Raw genomic sequence first — 24,654 nt, 5'->3', positions numbered from 1 at the left:
AATTTAGAACAGTCACATGAGCTGACATGGCTATGCTATGTTTAAGGGAAGAGAAATCTCACCCTTTGCGATATTACTATTAGGAAGAGTAGTTTTGTTATTTCTTCGTCACAGTTGCAGCAGTCATTTGGAATGTCAATGGATATTTAGGAAATGGAAAAACTGAGAGGATATGGACTTGCACAACAAATCACAGCCAAGAGGTGAGTTTGGCAGCTCTAGTATAATACATGGTGCTGTGAAATGCAACTTATGAAAACAAATCTCTATATCTTGACTCTTTATGAGTCAAGGTTGCACATTGCAAGAACTGAAGAAATGAGACATGCTAGATAAAGGTAAAAATATGAATGTCCTTAGTTCACGGAAGAGAAAAGATTGGAAGGGAGTACTGTCTGTACTCTTGAAGGAAAACTTATGAGAAGGCACTTTGGTTTGAGATGAGCTCTGACTGCATTCTGGAAGAAGTCTGGACTTCCAAAGTTACAGATGGAAGGAAGGGCTAAAACTTTTGGGATACCAAAGATACAAGATTTTTCAGCTTGCTGTTTTCCCACAACTCCTGCAACTTATTCTATGGGAAAAGGAGATATGTTCTTCTCTGATACCTCAAAATACTCAAGGATAAACCTAACACAGAAAGTGTTGTGTGCAAACAGTTATCTGCTTTTCTTTGCATTCTACATATATGTAGCATTGCAATAATATTATCTCTCAGCAGATCACTGAAGCTAAATATGTGTTCTAGGTGAAACACATCCTTCCATTGTCAATTATATCAGATTTGGTATGTCTGAACACATGATTTCTACTAACACATACAGTTACTATTGTATCTTTAGGCAGTTTTGACGTGGATATATTCACTAGTTTTGCTGTCACTATTGAGACTTATGGTTTCACATACACTGAAGGACTATGTTTCTCAAAAAGAAACCCCGTAACAGGAAATGGGAGAAACTAATAAAAAAAAATACTAAGATAAATAATATGCATACTATAACAAATCATTTCTAGGAGGAACTCCTATTAGCTAGGTCACTGATGTATTATCTGTAACATAAGCATGCTCAGGATTTTCATGCGTTTTTTTAAGAAACTACGAGATGAACAAATATACTATGAAATTATAAAGTTCCTGTTAAGTCATAGTAAAACATACTTTTCTTCCCTAACAATATACAGTGTGCTGAAATACATGTTTTATGTTACACTGTTAGTATGTAATACTGAAACATGATCCTGATACAAGAAAACATAATTACTTGTGTTTATGGCTTCGAAACTTGCAGAGAAAACAAACCTATTCAAGGGTGATCTGACTCTAGAGTGGTTCTATATATCCTCTAAACAACTTAATTAAACTCCAATTGTGGAATGAAAATCTTAATTCCTCTATAGCTCTTCCTCTCCTGAAAAGAAAATGGAGTTACACAAACAGAATCACAGATGAAATTTCATGCTAAGGCTTTATTCAGTTTACAAGGATGGCAAACAATAAATAACAATAAAACAAAAGCAGTCCAATAAGAATATCACTATTTCTATATGTTAACTTCTAAAGTATGATCTAAAATCCTGAAAATTAAATAATGTAATGCAGAATGTAATCATCCAACAAACTTAAAATCATATTTTATAATTACTATTCAGAACATGACCACGTAGTATCAAAATACTATTACTATAAAACTACTCTTAACTTCTCATAAACAGTGAAAAATACCTCACAAATGTTAAAGCCAGCTTTCCATTGCTTTACCTTCACTGACAGCAATGGAATAGTCCCAGTTTAGCCAAGCAGAGGGCCAAAGTCTAGCATCCATCCCTTAGCAGATTTATAAACAAACAGCCAAAAAGGATTAATCAGAAAACAAGTAATTTACAGCAGGCATGACTATAATTCTTAATGATCAGAAACAGGTTTGACCTTAGAAGGCATAGTTTCTTGGTTTTCCTCTCTGCCATAAGTCATTTTGCCTTAAATTCAAGAATTTCTTACACTAATTACAAAATGTATTTAAAGTCAGAGGACCACACGCATCTGTTCTGTTATGAATGCGATGATGCTATGACTTTCAGCGGCATAAAACATCCAGTTTAATACATGAATACGTAAGTTAATTCCAAAGCTCTTTTTTCATTATAAACTGCTCAGCCCTTTTCTATACAACCTACACATAGCAAGCATTTTTATTTTCATTGAACTGAGTTATTGTTTTCATGGACAAGAGAAATTTACTGTCCACTACTGCAGAATAAAATACAGCATAATGTTGATGCATAGCTTACTGCAAGACCAGTGTCATCATTCTAGGTAACCTCCGGCTTAGATCAGAGACCTCAGCATTGCAGATATATAATATGCATCCCAAGCAAAAACTGCCCATAAGAATAACTTCATTATTCTGGGAAGCTGGATCTATAAAAGATGTAAAACGTACAAGAGTTCTGCCTATACAGTTTCTGGTAAGTACAACCTGAGTAAGTGATAAAACCTGAGTCAGCTTCAGTTATAATATGCTCTACAGAAAGTTCTTTCTCACATGACAAAGAATGCAACATGCAGAGGACAAAGCACACTTGTGCCTATAAACTCATCAGTCAGGATCACCCGCTGTGTTTAAGGTTCACACAGTTCTGTGAACTTAAAAAGTCCTCCGGCTTTTTGTCTGAGTATGGCATCGTTTTAGCCATTACCTATGACAGAGGATTAGATCTGAAATAAGTATATGGACAACTCACCAATACTACTGGGCAGATTGATGTGGGTGGTAAAATATGGTCCTTCAAAGGTCCACAGTCACATTCAGGTTTTAGGTGTGAAGCACATTTGTTATGCAACTATGGGAAGACACAAAATGAAGATTCAACTTAGACATCTTACTACCACAGTCTAAGAAAATAGGCATCCTAGAATGGGGTGAGTTTAGATATGATATATTAATTCCATTACTACTAGAGTACCACAAGGAAAATAAAACACTGCAGTGGAGAGCCTCTTAGGATTGACAAAACCAAAGAATTTATATTGAAGCAAAGAACAGTGCAACAAAGTATTTTCCAGTTTGAAAATTGAGCATGTGGTCCAGCACACAAAATGAGAACATTGCATAGCAATACAGTAACATCAGCATAGTAATTATTTGTGATCAAAACCTTCACTTTAGAAGACAGCTTCTTGCACTGAGTCAAGAACTTCTGTTCTACTACTTGTGGGCAATCTAGGGTAATTCAGGGCAGCCTTTGGTATTATTGGCATAACTCTGCTTCCTACCTGAAGCTGATGAAGTCACTACCAACTCAGTTGTGATGCTGCAATATCGAAAATATATATGAACTATATGAGAATAATGTAGGGATATCTAAGAACTTTAAGTTATACTGTGGAAATTTTGGTCTTGATTGAATCAAAGCTTCAGGCTTCCACTGACCTCCAAGGCTCCTGAATTACTCCTCTTTTTCTATTTTATTCTTAACATTTATCCAGTTTTCCTGAAAGCAACAAGAAGAGTTCTACTCTGAGAACAGGGAAAGAATATCCTCAAGGTCTGCTGGCTGTAAGGAGCATTGGCTTACTTTCATATTGATAAAAAGGTGGAAGGAAAAACCTTTCACATAACAGCAACGTAAAATGCCAACAAATAATGACATATTTATTGAAATATTTTGCATCAGCAACCAAGGGTTCTTGTTCTTGAGATTTAACTCAATTCAAATGTCTCCAAACAGAATATTCCAACAGATGCATCCAGCCACACAATAAAAAGGCAAAGTTGTGTGCCCAGATCATGCAAAGCACTCATATTTAACTGGTATACTTCACAATATTATTAGAGATAGCCACAATAAAATACAACTTTATATTTTGAAATTTGGTGGAAGTTTATTATTTCTGCATTGATTCAATAAACCGTGCATTAAGTTCTTCAATTAATACATGAATTTCCCATAGAGATGATTATTTCACTTTTAGAGAAGATATGAAGGAAAATAATTGGCATAATAAGTACCAAAAATTCTGAAGTAAAAATCATTTAAGAAGTGATTTAACTAGTTTTGTAGGCAGTATACAGCATTAGTTCAACAGATTCAATAGCTGCTAGAAAATCCGTAGTACAATGTCTGTATCTGTAAATCATATTTTTCCAATGACTGATTCAGTTTCCCTTAGATGATTTAACTATGTCAATATGAACTCTACCAAAATTACAATAAAATTGTACCAGTTGCTGATGTATAGAAGCTTTACCAGTAATATGGCCTTCATAAAGTTGTCTGGTACAGTTAATGTTGACATAACATTTCTGCATTTTGAACTGAATTGCACCTAATATTAGCCTTGTCCATATTCATTTATACTGCAAAGTTACCTTTTCAGGCAGTTTCTTAGCAACAGAAAATAAAGGTCTAACGAGTTTCGATTTATTCTTGAGTATTAAAGCCGTATTGTGAGGGTATTTTGGTAGCCCTGTAATCTAAGTCATTTGTCATGCTAATTCTCTGACTCAGTGGTAAGGCTACTTGTACCATAATTAATGCACACCATGCCACGTTACATCAAATAAAAGTATCTTCACACGTTCAGCGGTAATTAGCAGCTTTTCTACTCCATGGCATGCAAACTTATCTATGAAAAAAAATTGCTTAATCTTCTTATTAGTTTCTGCTGATCTTTGACAACAGAATTGGCACATAGTAGACAACAGCAATGGTAGAAGATACATAACTTTAATGAAAATAACACTTTGACACAATGAAATAAAATAATATGCATCTCTTCACAAGAAAATGGTTTAGCAGATTTTAAATACATTTCCCCCAAATTCCCTTATCCCAAACTTAGCTCCTTTAGAATACTACCTCGCTCATAATCAGATGACTGCAAGTAGTAAAAAACGTATTTGCTGAAGAGAAAACTAAGAAAAGTCTTTTGTAAGACTCTGGTAGAGAACTAGTGAGTGTATAGAAGGAGGAATCATGGGCCTGGCCGAGAACTCAGTCTAATAAACCTCCTTAGTGAAAAAACATTTCTAATTTTCAGGATTTGATTCAGTGATTTGACATTAGAAGTGATGCTATTAATTTGTAAAACATATTTAAAATATGTCTTATATGAGGCTCAGAATTAGCTGCATATTAACTAGCATCCTCTTACATTACACAAATATGTCAGCCACAAAACCTAAATGTGGTGTTGTACAAGGAGTTGAAAATGTATGAAGGATGTGATGATCACTATATTATTTCAAAATATCTATTCAAAAATCATGAGTCTGTTAGAAATTGGAAATAATGGGGGTTTTTTAGTAATAAAGTTATTACTATTAGCAAAGAAAAACACTGCAATAGAATATATAGAATATACAGAATTACAAGAAAAGTGAATAGGAGACTGAATAACATAATTTGCAGCATTTTCAAAACATTAAAAATACTTTTTCACTTATGTGTCTAATGTATAGCTAAACCCTAAAAATTAAATAAAAAAATTAAAATATTAAAGATAAATTTATTCTGAAAATACATTACTTTTACAGAAAACAAAAATCTTTAAATTATAGATGGAAATGCAACTGTAAACTAGCATTAGTGTCAACATTTTCAAAATAACACAGGCCAATTTTACTTGAAATTTTGATAGATATTTAAGCTTTTAAATATGTACACAAGCATCTAAGATATTTTCAAAATAAATTAGTCTCTTCCTTCACAGTGATTTCAATGGCAAAGCATTCCTTGGCATTTCCTCAGTGAATCTCAGCTCTTATGGAAGGCCTCTAAATCTTAATGTGTACCTTCAAGAAGTAAAAGGCCCTTATGAATCTGGCCCAGATTCACTTGAAAAAAAATGGGAAAATAATTTTTCTGAGGAGCTATAGAACTTGCAGCTTCCTTTGACTTCAACAAAGAGCCTTAAATATTATGCATTTCTGGAATTATATACACATTACACCAATATAAACACAAGTTTATCTAGAGCAGAAAATTCTTATTTATCTACCTAAACAGAGATACCCAGAGCCTAAATTTAATTATCTGCATGCAAAAATTTTGGATTGGGTGTTTCATTCTCTACAGAAATTATCCAAATTTTGACAGCAATCTGGACTACATATTTGCTTTCTTCTAAAACATTGAGTTTTAAGTAATCATAACAGCTTATCATTCAATGTATCCTGGATCTATTTTCTTTGATGATGTTTCATATTTTGTCTTCTTGTGTTAGGAAAATATGTCATAAAACATCCAAACTTGTGTGCTAAAAGAAAACCATTCACTAACGCCTCAGTCTCATATTATTTAAAACACCGAACAAACAACTGCTGTTCCATAACAACAACAATAATAATAATAATGATATCAGCAAAAAAGCAAAAACCCTAGAAGGTTAAATCTCTCCCCATTTAGATTTAAATCTTGCCCTGGCTAGAAGCAGAAATACTGGCATTGCTCCTTCTAGCATGAAGATCTCTCTTACAAGAGCAGTGTTCCTTGAATGTCATTAGTTCCAGTTATCGGTTCCTGCTGAATAAGGAGTACACAAAAGTTGTATATATTAGACTTGGTGCACAGATTAGTATATTATCAAGATGTCTCTGCTATTATTGCCAGACATTTGAAATCACTGTATCCTATAAGACGTCCTCAATTTCATCTTCTTGTCAGTACGCCACAAATCAGTATTTTGCCCTAGTGTCACAGTGACCTCGACTTTTCGCAATAGTGAAAAATCTTTTATCATCTTTCTACAATGTAGATTGGGAACTCTGCTCTTTAGAATGATCTGGTTTATTTCCATTTTTATATTGTCTTGAAGTAGAGTACAGCTTTAAGCATATTCGCTTGCAACAATTATGGACTCCTACCAATACTTTTTACTTATTTCTTAAACACATACTATTCATTCCTTACGAGAAAACTGGATGAGACCTTTTGAATTATGACACTATAAAAAAAGGTATGCAGATTTTTGTCTCTCTAACCTGTACTAAAGGTTTTGCTATAGTATACTCACTGTGATCTGACACCAAACACAGTGAAGTCCAGTCAAGCCTTGGTAACATTTTATAGTTTTGTGACACTTATCACATTTTGTTGGACAGTTTCCTTCTACCCAGAAATGGTGCATTACCTGCAAAAGAAAAGTGTGGATATACATCGAGTTACTAAAGTAACATGTACATGGCAAAGTTAACGCTGCCCTAAACTTACATCAGTATTCTTTTTGGACTTCACATAGGTTTTGATGCAAGATGCAGGAGCTCTTGAGACACAGCGTTCATGGACTGTATACTTGCAAACTGGAAAAAGAAACACATTAATACATGTTAAGGCACTGATATTTCTGACTCCATTTTTATGAAACAAATAACCAGCATGCCATCTCTATATAATCAATCCAATCAGTCAACAAAAACTCAAACTAGATTGCTTTTTCCATGGAATACAAAAGGCCAATTAGAACAGGAAATATTATGCAAGTGAGAAATCCAAGAATGCACTATCATTGCATAACAGGAAATGCTTAATTAAATCAGAGCTCACTAAATTTTTTTCACAATAATTCCCAAATGACAAAAATATTAAAGACAAATTGATGACTGCCAAATGGTTTGGTGTCAGTTGCTAGTAAAAAGATATCTATATTTTTCAAACTGTATGCATGACAGCAGCTGGCAAGCACAAAAATAAAAGCCGATGAGTTTATGTTGTTCCTTCTATTGATTTATAAATCCTAAATGGCCGATTAGTCCATTTTCTGATAGCAATTATTTTCATGCATTGCAAGTAATCACCCTGGCTTTAACTCTTACTTCCCCAACTACCACCTCATGAGAAGCCTTTTCTTTTCCTAATCCACACCAGTTGTAGGTAACTACCATTGCTGACCACGTCTGTATCTGGATCATGCTAGATGCATTTAGAAAACAAATGCAAATGTACAAAGCAAAACTCTCCTGACTTCAACTATACAACTCTGCCTAGATGAGGAAATAATGCTACAGCTTGTACCTGCATTCAGTAAAGTCAACTATTAAAAACTGAGAATTAATTTCTCCCTGCATGGTGTGTGTCTCACGCTTTTGACCTCGAGAGCAATTAAGCACAAAGTACTTCTAAACACCTTGCTTGCACCTATTACACAAACCCAGTGGGAGGCGCAGCCATTAATCAGACAAACTGCAGGGAGTAACATTGTTGATTGGACCATGGAGGGATGGTGAGACCCCCTGCAGTTTCTTTTTTTTTTTTTTCCTCCCACACAATCTAAAATGCAAATAATGAAATCTATAGCGATGCTTTGAAAATATACTGGAGAAAGAAAACTTAGTAAGATAAGGAAGCAGTTTTGTAAGCAGACTCATGCCCCTTGCTGCATGACAAAACTGAAAAGAACATGTGGATGTTTTTCAGATACCCTGGGGTATCGGCCCCTCTCCAGCTTATACCCGCTCCCCCTTGCCCTATCACCACAAGCCTTTATCAATAGTCCCTCTCCAGCTTTCTTGTAGCTTCTTTCAGGTACTGGAAGGTCGCTATAAAATCTTCTTGGAGCCTTCTCTCCTCCAGGCTGAACAAGCCCAACTCTCTCAGCCTGTCCTTACATGGAAGGTGCTCCAGCCCTCAGATCATCTTTGATGATTATATTCCCTCACAAGGATCATTTACTTCAGTCTAACATAGAAGAACATTAAAGAATGTAAGATTTCAAGATCTAACAGTCAATTTGCATTATATATATATATATAAATCCCAGTTAGCATCATCGGCATTTATTAATCTGAAGTTATGCAATTTCTATTCGTCAGGATTCTAGTAAACGTTTCTCTCTCATTCCATAGTACTGTGAATGAAATTATGTTATGGAGGATTTACATTTGCATTATGTTTTAAAGAGATCTGTGGCCTACAGAGGAGGGAGAAATGGCCAAATCCCAAATCCTCATTCAGACTTATCTCAAATTAAATCAATAGAACTTTACAGGCAGAAAGGTCCTAATCAGCTGTGATGGGCTATCATTCACACCAAAAATGAAGAAAGTAAGTTACACTAAGAAACTGATTAATTTATCAAAAAGAACAATGAAAGGTGACTCGACACCATCATGAGAAAAATACAGTGGGTACTGAAGATCTCATTAATCTAATGGAGCAGGGCATAACAGGAACCATCTACCAGACATATTCAAATCAGAAAATAGGTCTTTGTTAAGAAAAGATGATCAATCATTGGAACACACTACAAAAGAAAGATATGGATCATCCATCTCTTGAAACATTCAAACAGAGATGAGGTATCTTTCGGCACGATTTTGTGTATCAAGATACAGGTTATAAGCTGGTCAAGTACAGATTATCAAGAGATACATAGATGTAAGTCAAGGAACTGAACTGTAGTAACTGCATCTAATAGTCTAACAAAGGTGAAATATGGTGCAGCAGTTTTTCTGCATTCCTTTACCTTAAAATCTATCATCAGTTAATAAGTGAAAGGATGGCAGGACTGAGATTTATAATTACAAGTTAAGCAGACATGCAAAAATGTAGAAGCGTTACAAAAACTTGATTTCTGGGAAACTGGGACCTTCTCAGGTTACAAAACATGAATTCTGTGCAAAATTTAAATAAAGGAATATGGGACTTAGATGCTAGTCAAGTTGATACTTAAAGAATACGAAAAATTATTAATAAATAAAAAACACAAATAACAAAAATATAAGGTTGAACTTTAAGCATGATAGTTGTTAAAATAAAATAAAAGTTTAAAAAAGAGGCAGATTTCAAAAGGTAACTAACATTGAGAGTTATTATAATACACAAAACTTCCTCAATGATTTTGAAGGTTCCATATTCTGAAAAATTAAACACGGAACCTTGAGCACTCAAGCATAGAAGACAAAGGGGGAGACATCACTGTGCTGGCAATGAGTTGCACTGAGGTGCTACTAGTTCCTCGCCTTGCAGCAAGAGCAACATTTCAGCAAAGCGACTTGTATGCAAATGGACGTGGAAATGCTTATACTCACAAGAACAGCAGAGACCTTGCTTGCCTACTCCGATTAGCATGTTCAAACAAAGATTACAGTAGGCTGGCTTGTTAAAGTGTTTCAGTCTCCATACATGCTGCCCATCATCTTTCACATTCTGCACAGGACATAAAATGAACAGATTTCACTTAATAAAATAAACAATGAAATATATAAGTGCCAATAAAAATCGGAGATTGACTGAAGAACGTAAAAGACAAGCTGTTACTTTGTTTAATACTCTGCACCAGATCACAGTGTAATCATTCTAAATACACAGGCAATGATATAATAAAAAATTCTTCAGAAGCTCATGGACATCCACGTGTTTCAAAAACGACTCAAAAAACCCACCAGGCTGCTGTCACCACTGTAACACAACGCTAGCAGTAAATCTAGGCTAACATTAAAATTTTAACTAGTATTAAAACTAACCAAAATTTGTTCCAGACTAAGTCTAAAAATTAAAGTGCTGCAAGTTAGAAGATGAAACTCCCTAAAACGAACAATGGAAAGGATTTTTTAAAACCTATATAGATAATCTTAATGATCCTTAGAATTAGGGACATTCATCAACATATGTGAAGTCGGAAATCTAACCACAGCACAATAATACCTACTGCCAGCTTTAATTTTATGTTAATCTACTGCCAATAGTCTATTAAAAAGCATTTAAGGGTGAGGTTTACATCCTAGATCTCTTCTCTAAAAATTGAATTCCTTACATTTAAGCCCTCATTGTTCAGTTAGCTGCAGCACTGTATTCAAATCTTGCATGAATAGAATCATCTACTGATTGTCACACACAACTCAGAAGCCCATGTAAGTCACGTACAACTAAAATATCATGAAACTACTTATGTTTAAGAAAGTAAGCTTTCAGTTGCATGATTCTCTTCTTTCTGAATGGAATCACTCTAAGACCTGACTGTGATTAGAAGGCTTTTAAAATTATGTGCATTTGGTACAGGTGTCAAATTAATTCTGTAAACTCCAGGCTTCTTGGCAAGTGTAGCCATCAGGCTTTTTCCTTTTTGCAGTCACTAAATGTTTTGATTTAAAAGAAATTGATTAACCTAATGTAATATCACTTGATTTTTTCTTTTTTTTTTTAACAAATATATCATCCAATGTAGCAAAGATAGTTCATGTCTCTCATCTGGATGGCTCATAGTGGTTTGATTTTCCATTGCATGCTAGTGAAACACTACGGTCTTCTTGGTCATTTCATTACCAAAAGGAAATAGTTACGAGGCTAAAGGAAGCTACATCAACTTCTGGTTCTCAGAAGCCACATCAACAATTGATTCTCATCCAGTTTCGCATCTTTTTAAATCAAACTGCAAAAATCTTTGTCACTGTGTGTACACAATATTCCTGACTAGATGTTCAATCATATGATGGTTTTTCACTGCTAATGACTGTCAATGTAAGTCAGTAGACATAATTTTTAGTAATGATTCGGTTTTGTCCTGTATTAGCACATAGTGCATTGATTTATGGCCTTAAAAATCAGTATTGCTCTGTTCTAAGAGTTAGCCATTAACGACAAGTAAAAAATTATGAAGATTTCTTCATCCTTGTGGGGGAAAAAAAAATCCTGAATGAAAATCAGCATTCAAGAAATTAAGAAAGTTTTGCTCAACCCCAGATGCTACCCAGAACACAACTTTGAATAATTCCTATAAATTGCCTCAAAACAAATATAAACTGAAATCTTTCTCTAATGAGATATCAGGATCAGAGACCAAGTGGAGTTCCCCCAGTACTATCAGCAGGAGTTCAAATGCCATTTCTGACAGCTGGGCAATGTCAGGGTCCTCTTTCTGCAGAAAGAGCAGAGCAGTTGCCTATTGTGGGATTCTCAGGCTAGCAGAGAGTGTGGAAGTTTTCCAATTTACCCTGAAGAAGCAGAAATAGATTCTGCAGCTGTGGTGTGCTAGAAGCCTCTCAAGCTCCTTCATGACTGGCAGCTGAAGAGGATGTATTTCATTAAATGGAGCTCTGTAACTTCTATTTTTCTTTCCATCTTACTACCACATTCCACACATTTTTATAGTATTCTTAAACTAGAACACAGTATATGAATTTCAGGTCTCCTGAAAGCAGACATTCACTAGACATTAGAGACCGTGTAAATCCTGAGAAGAAAACAGTAATGTACATGTTCATTTTAGCCTGGCTCGGGTCACCAACAGATAGTCATAAACCACAAGCACTTAAAAAGGAAGCAGACCAGCTTTCCTTAACAAAACACTTACTATTTCTGAAAATTAATAAAATGTCATAATTATGCATAAACTTGCCCCTCTTCCACATTAGTTTTGTGTTACTTTTTCATTTTATTTTTAAAGAATGGCCATTACATGTGAATATGTCGCTTCTTAGTTGAACAGAACATATGGAACTAACTTAGCTGGCATTTTCCTTATCAGAAAAACAAACAAGTCTTGATGTGGGTGTTCTGCCAATTAAAACAGTTAACTGTGTTACAGACTGCAACTGATGCAAATCCATTACATAAACACAATGCACTTTTGGAAAATAGCAAATTAAATTTTTGCTCTTATGCACTGCCAAAAATAAGCAATAAAGTGCTGCATATGATTATGCATGCACATAACTTTTTAAAACACTGCCAAGAAAAAAAAAGACATAATGTGAAACAAAGCCTGCTCAATGTTAGTCTTTAAGTATGACTAAAATCCACAATTCTAACACATCAGTGCATTTACTGACATTCACTCATTTTGCTTCCATATCCTGAGAGAGTTTAAAAACAAATAGTCATTAAGAAGATCTCAAAGCAAGGCAGGTACAGTAAAAACCTCTTCCTCAGTTCATTATGCATCACTGAAAATGAAGCCTCCATATGCCATATGCAGACTTTAGCACATAATGACAATAGTAACATTTATTTTGTTAACAACAGTTCTCTCCAGTTATGGTCTTGACCCTTCTACCATGATTTGATCACCAAAAGGACCTGATCTTAAAAGGCAAGTCAACCATGAAAGAACCAGCCTTAGAATTAGTGGAAAATTTTATGCATTCACAGAATTTAGCTAAACACCCCTAATTTGGTTTAATATTAACTTACTTAAGCTTTTTAGGTATTTGTACATAAAGGCAGCCAAGGAGATTTTAAGGTTTCAAGCTCAAAACTCAAGATTCTGGGACATAAAAAAGGTAATGAAATCACTGATCAATTTTAATTCTAGCAAGTGTTCCCTCTTACAACAGCTACCGAGTGTCTGAAACACCAACAGGCTCAGTCGTCTTCTATGAGAAGAATCAGTAACAAGCAACCAAGGGAGAAGGATGTTAGTGAGTCTGCTAAGTTATTATTTCACTGCCTACTATTGTTTTCATTTAATTTATAATTAATTTCATTTTATAATCCATATTTATATGACTTGAAGACATTTTTATGACTGATGAAGTATTGTTCAGTCAGTGGGAAGGCAAGAAGAGTGTTCATTAAACCACATAGCACCTCCTTTTAATACAAATACTGTTAAGTTCTATATTCCTTTCCTGGCTTTCAGCAAAGAATTAAAGTGAGGTTTGGTTTTGTTCCATTTGGTTTGGGGAGAGGAGGGGTCTAAGTTCTGGTTCAAGTGGTGAGGGAGTAACCTCATTCAATAGACACTTTTAACTTCCAACATATTTTGTGTGCATCTCTGTGTGTGCTGGAGAAAGGAGTCTTCATCGACACACTCTCCTGATCATCCAGAAATGCTTAACATTAATACACATATAAGAAAATGACCCCACAGAAAAGGGAGCACAGGAGGGAAATTCATTTGTTAAACAAGCTTCATAATTAGCCACACTACCATATCTCCCTGTCCCTAAACTGACCCATCATCTGCAGAAACAGAAATGTTACAGAAAATACATATTAAATACAAATAATCGTAAATTTTATAGCTGCATGAAATACTACGTATTTTACACCTTATACACAGAACAGATTAGAGTTAGTCCTGACTTCTCCTGGGCTTTTACTAAGCTACAGGCAAAAGGAAAGGCAGGAATGCAGGAAGGAATGGCATTTGCAAGCTTCCTGCAAAGAAGTGGGAGCTAGCACAGCATAAAAGTAGACAGCAGTGCCAGGCAAAAAAAGAGATGTGCGCTTTTTTAGCAGCTCCTGCTATGAAATCACACTAAGTTTAACATCACCCCCTCTGCTGGCAACACCACAAAAAGACAGTGGTGACAGAGCCCCCCTGATCACTGGGGGAACCTGATTCCCAGCTGCTAAGGAGGTGGCACCAAGTAAAATGAACTTTCTTCCAGCAGGGGCTTGGGTTTCCCCTCTGCACTTAAGGAAATAGCACACAGCTCATTGAACTTCATCCTTTTATAAAACTCACCCGCCAGGCTTCATAAAAATTATGTTGGGGAAAATAAAAGGCCAGATTGCCCATGAATGGAAGAAATTCATCTCTACCAAACTGCTGAGGTATTGAAGAGTCATTTGAAGCCTGAGAGGGTCCCCTCATGGTGCAACAAATCCCATACCAGACTAGCAAATGTTTGCAAGTCCCCAGTTTGGTTCTGCTTCCACATACTCAGAGCTCAAAAAGTAAATCAACAATAATATAATATACAGTACCAGAAGCAGTGTTTCCCACCTGTGGATTCATGCTCGAGCATTCCATCCCAAATTTAACCAAAAAGGTTAAAATATAGTTATCTCTTAAATTGTTTGAGTGTAATAGCATAATATTTGCTACTTGAGGGTCCAAAACCAAATGTATTTCCTTCTGATTTAATTGAAGCATAGTCACACTTCAACACAAACATATGTGTGTGTGTCTCATGGAGATTTACCTTGATTTAGCAGGTGAAATGGGTTGAAAATTACAATAAGGGATTTAAAAGAAAGTTATAGTGGCCTAGTTTCAGATTATCGATGATGTTACAAAGCATTTACTGTGGTTCAATTTTTCTCTCGCCTTGGAGCAGCTTTTCAGCACCGATACGGCACCAACTACAGTGCAACCCTGACACCTAGTGACCAATAAGGAGGGAGAAATTACTTGCCTCTCCCAAGGGATTTTTTAAAAACTAAGCACTTGGGAACTGGCTGTTTATACTTACCTTTTATACAACCACTGGCAGAGGTGATAGCAATGATCTGTTACAAGAAAGGTGACACCAAAATACCTAGCATGGAATTACTTTAGAACAGAAATCCAGTTCTTTTATCAGGACAGGGAGGAAAATACTACGCAAGTGAAGAATTCCCAGGGAAGAGATGAAAAGAATATTCAAGACTGACAAAAAAATCTTATGAGTAAATGGTCATTAAGCATCTTCCTGTACCCACATTACACAGAAGATTTTGAATAACACTAGGATAGTCAATGCAGTAACTCTCTTATGAGTAAATGGTCATTAAGCATCTTCCTGTACCCACATTACACAGAAGATTACGAATAACACTAGGATAGTCAATGCAGTAACTCTCAAACTATACTTTTATTAACTTTGATTAATGCAGAAAAAAATAAAAAGCCCAGACTTCAAGTTTTATACCATGAAGGAGTAGAATAAACGGCCTAGTGACCAGCACTGTGCAATAGAACACCTCCCCAAAGTGTAATTATCAATCAGAAGGAGTAATGCAGAGGCATGCCTGTCAAATATGTGTTTCCACAGGCAACTGTCTTAAGAAGCAAAAAAATATTTGGAAAGTTGAGGAGAACTGTGGAAATTGCAGACTGAAGTGTGACATTTACCAAAAAACTCTGCCTCATACATTTATTATTAAAAATTGCATCATATAAGTAACAATTTCCTCTATAGTTACCTAATTTTTTTCCCATTAAATTCTCACTTTTCATGATAGAATTTTTTTGAACAACATCCATGACAGGCACAACTAAATAGCTCAGAGTAAGAATTCTGGGTGTTAAACACAAAGGCTTCAGCAGGTGTGGTACAAAGCAGATTCAGCCACTGCTAAGCAGAAAAAGTGTAATCATCCAAGACAAACAGATTGTACACACAGACAATTCCAAGGTCCTTTCTTTCAAAACAAATGTACAAACAGTATGTGCATCACAGTACCCCTACAGAATAAGAACCAATCAAGTTCTTATTTAAATTCCTTACCTTTTAATGAAATAATCTGTTTAGCATACCAATTGTCTTGAAAAAAGCAACAAAATAAAAATTGGTGGTTTCTGCCCTGAAACAATTCCCGAGACAACTGTCTGTGATTCTAAGTTCCACCTTTATAGCAACTCTAATCTCAAGCTTTAGGAGCAAAAGGAAAGGATAAAAAACAGTAAGATAAACTGGGTATATACATTGACCCCATAGATAAATGAGACTTAATTATGCTGTTAGTCCTTTTAGCTCCATGACTCTAAACCGCTCCAGCAAATTTTAAATTGATTTGGTATTTTCAACTAAATTTGAGAGGGCAGTAGGAGTTTCATGGAAGTCCAGGAAAAGGGAAGAGGTGGGGCAGAGAGAGGCAGACCAGAAGGAAAGTCAGCCAAATTTCATTGTTATTTTTTTTTTAATTTGGCAAAAGCTGGCTAGCTAGTATTTGTAATAGCAACCTGATATTCCTGTGTCTTTCACAAAGGCATTACTGATGAAGTCAGAAGGCAAAGACCACAAACCTGTGAGAGATTAAACTGTTTCAGCCCTTGTATTTATAATGAGTAAGTTGTTCATTCTTTCCTTTTTTGTATTATATATATCCATATTTCACTTAAATACTTCTTTGGGTTTTTTTGATTATTGTAATGAAAGCATCTAATGTAGCATGTAAAAAAAAACTGATTGAAAGGTCTAAAAGTAAATATAAAACCTTTACTTGATACCAGACCTTTCTGTATAGCTCTTAAAGGAAACTAAAGATAATGCACAAACAATGTAGCTGAATTATGAAGGCACTACGGCAAATCTTCTCCTAAAATAAATTTTTGTAGCTTCACTGAAATTAGCACAACTAATTAAACTAGGTGAGACTTTTGCATTGTTTGTACAAACTCTACACAAGAGTTAAGTATACTACATCAAGTTATGGACCAACTCTATCCCCCAGTCAAAAGCAAATTAAAGATTTCACTCATATAATATTTTTCAAAAAATAATGAACAAGCTCTGAAATTGATCTCTTGTATTTAAAATGTCATCACTGCCTGAATTCAGCAAAGAGCCAAAGTGCAGTTAGCTAGAGTTAGAAGAAAGTGAGAAAATCAATTCGTTGTTTTAGGTGTTTCTTTGCCTGTTTTCAACATGAGAAGACTACCATGAGATGTCTAAGCAGCATAATCCAGTAGGTTACTCCCTTTATTTTCATATACAAATCAGCCTGTGGAAAAATTTCAGATACCAGAATTTTATTATTTGATTAATGAGTCCAAAAGCTCTTATCTTGCTTTTCATTATGATAACTATAAAGAGAGAAAAAAAAACCAAACAGTCAGAAAGTAGGGTTCTGGGAAGTTGGGTTTTCAATATCTAATGACAGGATACGAAAGGAAATAACAGTATTCCACTACTGGGAATGATGTGCTGAATGAAGAACTTGGGTAATACATTAGATACTGTAAACCATCAAAATCATGCTACCAATTTATACAAATAATGATGGACAGGCATTAAAGAGTTAACTTTCTTGCTATAACTTTTCAGTGTCCTAAAATACACTTGGATTTGATCATTTAGAACCGTGTATAAATAGAAGTAGGAACTTTTTGCTGCTTTGATGGAAAATTTAAGAGTCTGGCTTGTTTCTACATGTTATGCAAATAGTTTGAAAACTCAAGAGCACTTTTGAATATGAAAAAAAAAAAAGTGAAAGCCCTCATAGAAGACGGTGCCACTTCCTAGTAAATTGTTAACAAATGACCAGCAATTCAATTTATACAGTTCTGTATGTAGTGGACTTAATTCGCAGAAAAGTAAAATCCTAAACAAGCATTAAAAGCCACTCCATCCACTTTACTCCAACTTTCAACTAATAACACTATGCTTATTGGTCAAAAACATATCTTGCGTGCCACTAGAACATTTTTTCCCAACTGTACATTTATGTCTTTTCAACACAAGAAACGCAGTGTTCCTTGATGACAGAAACACCAACCCACACTGACAGCAGCCTACAGAATTTTGATCACTGTTTTTTAGTATTTCCATAGTAAAGCTGCACACAGCAAGATAAATTATCTAATAACTAGTAAAAATAATCAAAAGTATAAAATGTCTGATAACATACATTTATATAGATTCTAATTACATAGCTTTTGCTTTAATATGAAAATAGATCTGTACAGAAGGGTCTGCATTAATTTATGATGGAACTTAAGTTTTAAATTTATAAAGAATGAAGTGTAGATGCTGAAAAAAACTACGTTACCTGTCACAAAAGAAAAATCTGTCCTGAAACTACCAGTTACCTGCTATACTGATTTCTTGAGAGCATTTGCTGCTCTTTGCTTAGAGTAATTCTGTAGAAATAATGGAATGTAGCCTGAAAAATATATGTTGCCTGATGGCAGGGAAGTCATGTAATATTGTTACACAGTCACACATGGAGAATTAGGTAATTAGTATTTACAGTGATCCAAACGTACAGAAAGTTATCTTCAATTCAGATATTTAGTTGGTAATATGATAAATAAGATTTTGCAAGAATTTTAGATCTAAATGCACTGTTCTATTGCATATTCTGCTATGGAAGGTCTCAGCCTCACCATTTTTTGTGAAAACAAAATACCATAGAGCAACTACCTCAGTCTAGGCTGTAGCAGTAAACAGGAAAGTAAATATATTATTTATTATTTCACCTCAATATCTGAAAAGGACTTCAGAATAGAATTAAATAAAAATGTTTTCTCTCACATAACAGAAAAGCATCTGAAACATATGCTGATCCATGTGCTGAAAATTAGCTCAAACTCAGGACAGCAGGTGGCACTGGCAACATGCCAGTGTTAGAACAGCTGTGTTGAACTGGTATAAAACTGATCATATTACATCTGTCTTATTTTTAATGTGAAGTTATAAATGCACTGAATATAAGCTCGTCTTTCCTAATGCCTTATCCTTTGGTGTAAATGTTCTCTTTGATATGGCTACTTAGCATAGTTTACATAGCATAGTTAAGGTAGTCACAGAGACAGAAGAACTATCTTCACAGGGATGTAGCATGACAGGACAGGAGCCAATGGGCAATAATTGCTGCAGAAGAAATTCCATCTGCACGCAAGGAAAAAAACTCTTTCCCTTGAGAACAGTTAACATCAGGAGAGGTTGCCTGCAGAACTGGTGGAAACCCTGGAATTACTCAGGGCTGGGTTTGACAGGGCCCTGTATAACTTAATCTAGGGCCCTGCATTAAATAAGAGGTTGGACCAGATGATCTCCAGAAGTTCCTTCCAACTTAGATTGTTCTATGACTCAATATGGTTAGACTGCACAACACAACACCATGCTGAGAAACCTAAACTCTGCTCCAGGACAGCTGAAACACACATATGGGCAGTAAAACCTTCTTAACAGATAGTACTGCAGCTAGGAATTAACAATATGCTGTTAACAGCACAAACTAATCAGCTTTTTGCAGCTTTTGGCTCCAGAGATGGCTCTTTGGTGTTCCTTCAAGCATGCTAATGCACCTATGATTTCAGAGATGCAGCTTCTGTTCTTTGCATGCCATTCAGCCATAGTAAGGAAAAGCAAAGCCATTTTTCATACAGGCCACAGAGAAAACAACCTGAGGGCCAGAGCTGACATACAAGCAGAAACTTGGTACTCTAACATTAGTACTTACATTCTCTAACCCAAGGAGGACCAAAAGCGGGATTGTTGTCATTCCTCCTTGGATCCACTCTTCTAGAGAAACAGTGCCATCATGATCATAATCAATTTCTTCCATCATTTCATGGAGGATCTACACAGTTTAATGAAAAATCTCATAAATTCAATATTCTAAGACAGCAGATATGCAGATCGCCAATTTCCTCATCCACATGCAAAAACTAAGGATATTATTTGTATGGCACCTGTATTAGAATGACTACTGTCAAGTCAGAAAATGAAGTGTCATGTTCCTATTCACATTTTATTATCACCTAAAGCTCCCAAATCAAGCTGTATCATCTTGTGCTCTCACCATGTACAACATAAATAAGGAGTAGTTAATTTGAAGAACTTTCCAGAGACAAATCAGTCATGTTATAAATGTTAATTACTACATGGACTGAAGAAAAGCCATAAACTGTAGCAAGAATGTTTCAGTGAACAGGAAGACTCATAAAAGTACTGACAGTGTCATAGTGGAGCACAGACTATTACTACTTCTATCTTACTAACACATAGAATCACATATTGACATGAAGTATCACAAAATGATGAAATAGCGACATAAAAAAGTTGTGATAAAATGGATGCTTACTGGATTCAATTCGGTAACATCCCATTCAAGGTATTCTGCAACATGCATCATTTGAGCAATGATGTTTTCCAGCTCCTGCAGATGAAAGAAGAATGACAATATTTAATGCAATATTCTAAAGACAAATTCTACTGCAAGAACCTTATACTTCTAACACATTGCATTCAGTGACACTGTTTCATCAATGTTCCTACGGAAACATCCATTACACTGGAAGCTGTCCACTCTTCGGTGAATTCGCTTCACTAGGAAAACATCAGACATGGGCTGCAAAGCATGCAAAGAGGTGAAATACAGTCCCACAACCAATGGACAACCTCCAGGTTGAAAGTAGTAATAGATTCTTCCATCTTAGTTGATCATTCAGGCACTGGTTTCCTGGTTTCTGAAGTCCAATCTGTGATATAATGATGTAAGGTCCTTTAAATTTCAGACTCCTAACGAACTATTTTTTTTGACAGCAATTGTATATTCACAACTTTCTAATGGAAATAAGATATAAAGTGGACAGCATAAACTAATACAGAGATATTTTCTTACCATTATAGCCTTGTAACTTTGCTTGATCACTAGTGCTTTGCATATTCAACTTGTTTTGTAAACATGCTCAAACTCTCATCTAGAATCACTCTGAATTCTCATGTGTATTTATTATGCACTAGTTTTCTAATTAATATTTTGTATTGCCTAATACTATGATACAGTATTTGCTTGATAACTCCACGGCTTCCCTATTCCCCTGTGACTTATGGGAATCACCTCCTTTTTTTACCAATTCACTGTATGCAATCTTACTTCAGGGATATACAAAGGTTGGGGGAACTAAAAAAGAATGCTTTTTCCTGTTAACAGGAAAATAATGGTTACCATTTTTAAATGTTTGCTATATTTCTGATTTTCCTTCAAACATGTGGTTGGGTTACTCCTCAAAACCTTGTCTGTAATGCTGTTCCCCCATTCTTAATAACAATGTGGATGTTCTGACATCACTCCATAGACTTAAAATTGTGTGACTCTCACACTTTCCCTTTTTAATGTAATCTTTAAAAGTTGCGATTTCATACACATCTTCCAGCAGCATACTAGAATTCTAGGAATCATATTAAGATATCCCCTACAGTAACATGATTTAAAATCAGGAGACTATAGAATAGGATTCCATCATAGCAGCGTCAGCATTTGAAAATCTATACAGCTGTATAAGCAGCAGCTTCATGGAAAAGAAAACTCAAGAATTAATTCCAAACTAGGTGACTTTATCAACTACAGTTTATCTTGCTTCTATTAACTCAGGATAAATATAAACTTGATTTGGTTTGATGTAGTTTTGTATAGGCATGCCATTATGACGTACTCTTACAATTAAGTATCATTACCGAGCTATCGAGGTATCCATTCCCATCTGTATCATATAAGCGAAACATAACTAAAAAGGAAACAAAAAAAGAGAAGAAAACTCAGTTAGAAACCATAGTAATAACATTATTTTATTAAAGAAAAAAACAAAAACACAAACCAACCAAGCCTGTATCTTTGGACCTGTAACATTTATCTGAAAGAACGCTGTAGCAAGGCAGGTGTTTGGACTCTTCTCCTAAGTAATAAGTAACAGAAGAAGATTAAATGCCCTTAAGTTACACCAGGGGAAGTTTAGACCAGACATCAGGAAAAAATACTTCACTGAAACGGTTGTCAAGCATTGGAACAGGCTGCCCAGGGAAACAGTGAGCCACCATCCCTGGAGGTATTTAAAAGATGGGTAGATGTAATGCTTTAGTGGTAGATTTCGCAGTGCTATGTTTACAGTTGACTTGATGATCTTAAAAGGTCCTTTCTATACTAAACAATTCTATGATTCTATAACATATGACCTCTTCAACAGTCAGTAATCCCACTACATTGGATTCACAGCAAATGCTGTTACAGTTCTGCAAAGCAAAGCTTATCATATTTTTCAGGAAACAATATAATAAGAAGTGAGAGGAAATTCTTAGCAATTAGAAAGTAAATTTCAGAAATAATTTAATTATTTTTGACTAACAGCAAAACATATTTAACTGTTATATGGATTGATTTGCTTCCCTTATACCCCCATCTTACTCTCACGTTGATCACCTAACTGTGGGGAGAAAAGGTAAGCACTATATGTCTCTACTACTTCAGCAATTTTTGGCACTATTTCATACTGCTCTTAAGAACTGTAATATAACACTGAAGATTTTTACTGTAGTACCTTGTTTCAAGCTACAAAGGTCTATTATTTGTCAGTTATAGGCTAAGAAAACCTATAAAAATAACTTCCTTTGCCTGTGAATTACATGCGTGAATGTTTCAGTGTAAAATCAGTGTTAATACTAAAAGCCACCAGAGATTAGTATTGCCCCTGCTAGGAGTGTTCTACCAAAACTGCTCAGAACAAGACAGCTGATATTATCTGGCAAAGGTATCATTAAGCAGTCACAGCTTCCATAGAGATGAATCACTCAGTAATACAGTCCAAATCATTTGGTTCCCCTTCCTCCTCCTCTGTGATTGTAAGGGACTGTTTGAAAGAATGTTCTATAGCTACCATGAAAACAAGTTTTAGCACCTTCCTGATCTTTACCCACTCCAGAGAACTACCGATTAGAACTTTTTTTTTCCTTTAGTATGAATCAGTAGTTCTAATCATTTAAAAACAGGCATTAACATAATTATAACTGTTTCACCTCTGTAGCAAACGAAGTCTCTCTAATTACATATGTATTGGGTAGTGAAAAGGCTCAATCTGTGCTCTCGGCTAGACTCCGAAAAACTCTGCCAGTGGTGTGGCATGCAATCTCTTTTCTATTCACACACTGCTAAATATTCATGTTCTTGCTGATTCATGTACTCTAAGAGAAAAAAAACAACCAAAAAAGTTAAAAGCAACTGAACAAAACTGTGACTACAGAGCCCAAATTAATCTTATATATTTACTTTCTCATTCCCTTAGATGATAGCACTAACTGGCCACTCGATTTCTATTACTAGGCTGTGTATCTTTTGTAAATAATTAAAATGTATTAAAGGAATCTCCGAGATGTGATCAGTTGCTGCATTGCTATACTTTCACCTGTAACCTCTGAACTTCTAATCTTGCATTTGACAAAAGATGACATCGCAGAAATTCCAAGAGTTTAAAATAATGGCCCTTTGAGAAGAAATTGGGGAACTTATTCTCAAACACACGCACACAAACAATTGCTGAATGCACTTTCTCTTTTCACTAACGTAAATACTTTGAAAATTCCAAGCCTTGTCACTCCCCAGTGAAGTCTGAATGTCCAAGAACTGCATAGCATAGTGAAAAGACAGACTGTAACTAATCATATTACTGCAAAAATACAAAAGAATTACGTGGCATTCTTGAAGCTTCTATTGGTATGGAAAGGACACTGTAGAGAGCAGAAGGTTGCCCCAAAGTCCTTACCTAGTACTCACAGGACATTCCTTCCAGCCCTTTCAGCAGCTTGGCTGCCCTCCTCTGGATGGATTCAAAGACTTTCACACCCTTTTAAATTGCGGTGCCTAGAACTGCACACAGTACCTAAGGTGAGGCTGCAACAACACTGAATACAGCTGCATAATCACCTCTTCTGACTTGCTAGTCACTGGTGATCAGTCACCAGTATGTGTTGTAGCCCCATTCACTGCAATGCTTTGAGCTCTGCCCTTCAGTCAGATCTTCTCCCAGTGCACCCTGAACACACTCATCCCACAGCTGGACAACTGGTCCAGAAGGATGCTGGTGAGTAAGTTAACAATAAGTAATGAAACATCAAGATACTTCAATAACATGCAGTCATGTAACCTTGTAACGAATTTCTCATTCCAGTATATGAAACCTACTGTTTGCATTTCCTATCATATTAAGTATTTACTTTCCTTTAAGTACTACAATCTGATGCGTTAGTTCTTTTGTAGACAAACCAACTATGTATATCAAAGTATATTTTGTGTCAGTAGGGCAGTGTGACTGGACTCTTTACCTATCTGGAAAATTTGCTTCTAATATTCCATAATGGGAAAACACCCAATTTCCTCCTTCTTTTCTCCAACTAGCAGCTCAAACTCTTAGTTACGTTTTTAACAGGGAGAGGTGTTGGGCTTTAATGAATCAGGACCCTGATTAAAAAAAAAAAAAAAAAAAATCAAGTAATTTCCAACTTCCAG

At 35.5% G+C, this 24,654-nt stretch overlaps 1 protein-coding gene across 8 annotated transcripts in view; it reads right to left on the bottom strand.

Annotated features, from left to right (window-relative positions):
* The window catches only part of DGKB (diacylglycerol kinase beta), a 408,380-nt gene that overhangs the window by 217,406 nt on the left and 166,320 nt on the right, over positions 1-24,654 (bottom strand). For all 8 annotated transcript variants that reach the window (XM_069860357.1, XM_069860356.1, XM_069860359.1 and 5 more), the window contains 7 exons: positions 21,837-21,886; positions 20,461-20,535; positions 19,837-19,956; positions 10,032-10,149; positions 7,216-7,304; positions 7,019-7,135; positions 2,746-2,844 (listed from right to left, as the gene is read on the bottom strand). In XM_069860357.1, the coding sequence (XP_069716458.1) occupies positions 2,746-2,844; positions 7,019-7,135; positions 7,216-7,304; positions 10,032-10,149; positions 19,837-19,956; positions 20,461-20,535; positions 21,837-21,886 (668 nt within the window). The remainder of the gene's footprint in view (positions 1-2,745; positions 2,845-7,018; positions 7,136-7,215; positions 7,305-10,031; positions 10,150-19,836; positions 19,957-20,460; positions 20,536-21,836; positions 21,887-24,654) is intronic.

This window comes from Phaenicophaeus curvirostris, chromosome 6, assembly GCF_032191515.1.
Source record: "Phaenicophaeus curvirostris isolate KB17595 chromosome 6, BPBGC_Pcur_1.0, whole genome shotgun sequence".
NCBI lineage: Eukaryota > Metazoa > Chordata > Aves > Cuculiformes > Cuculidae > Phaenicophaeus > Phaenicophaeus curvirostris.
This window is presented reverse-complemented; position numbering and strand designations above follow the sequence as displayed.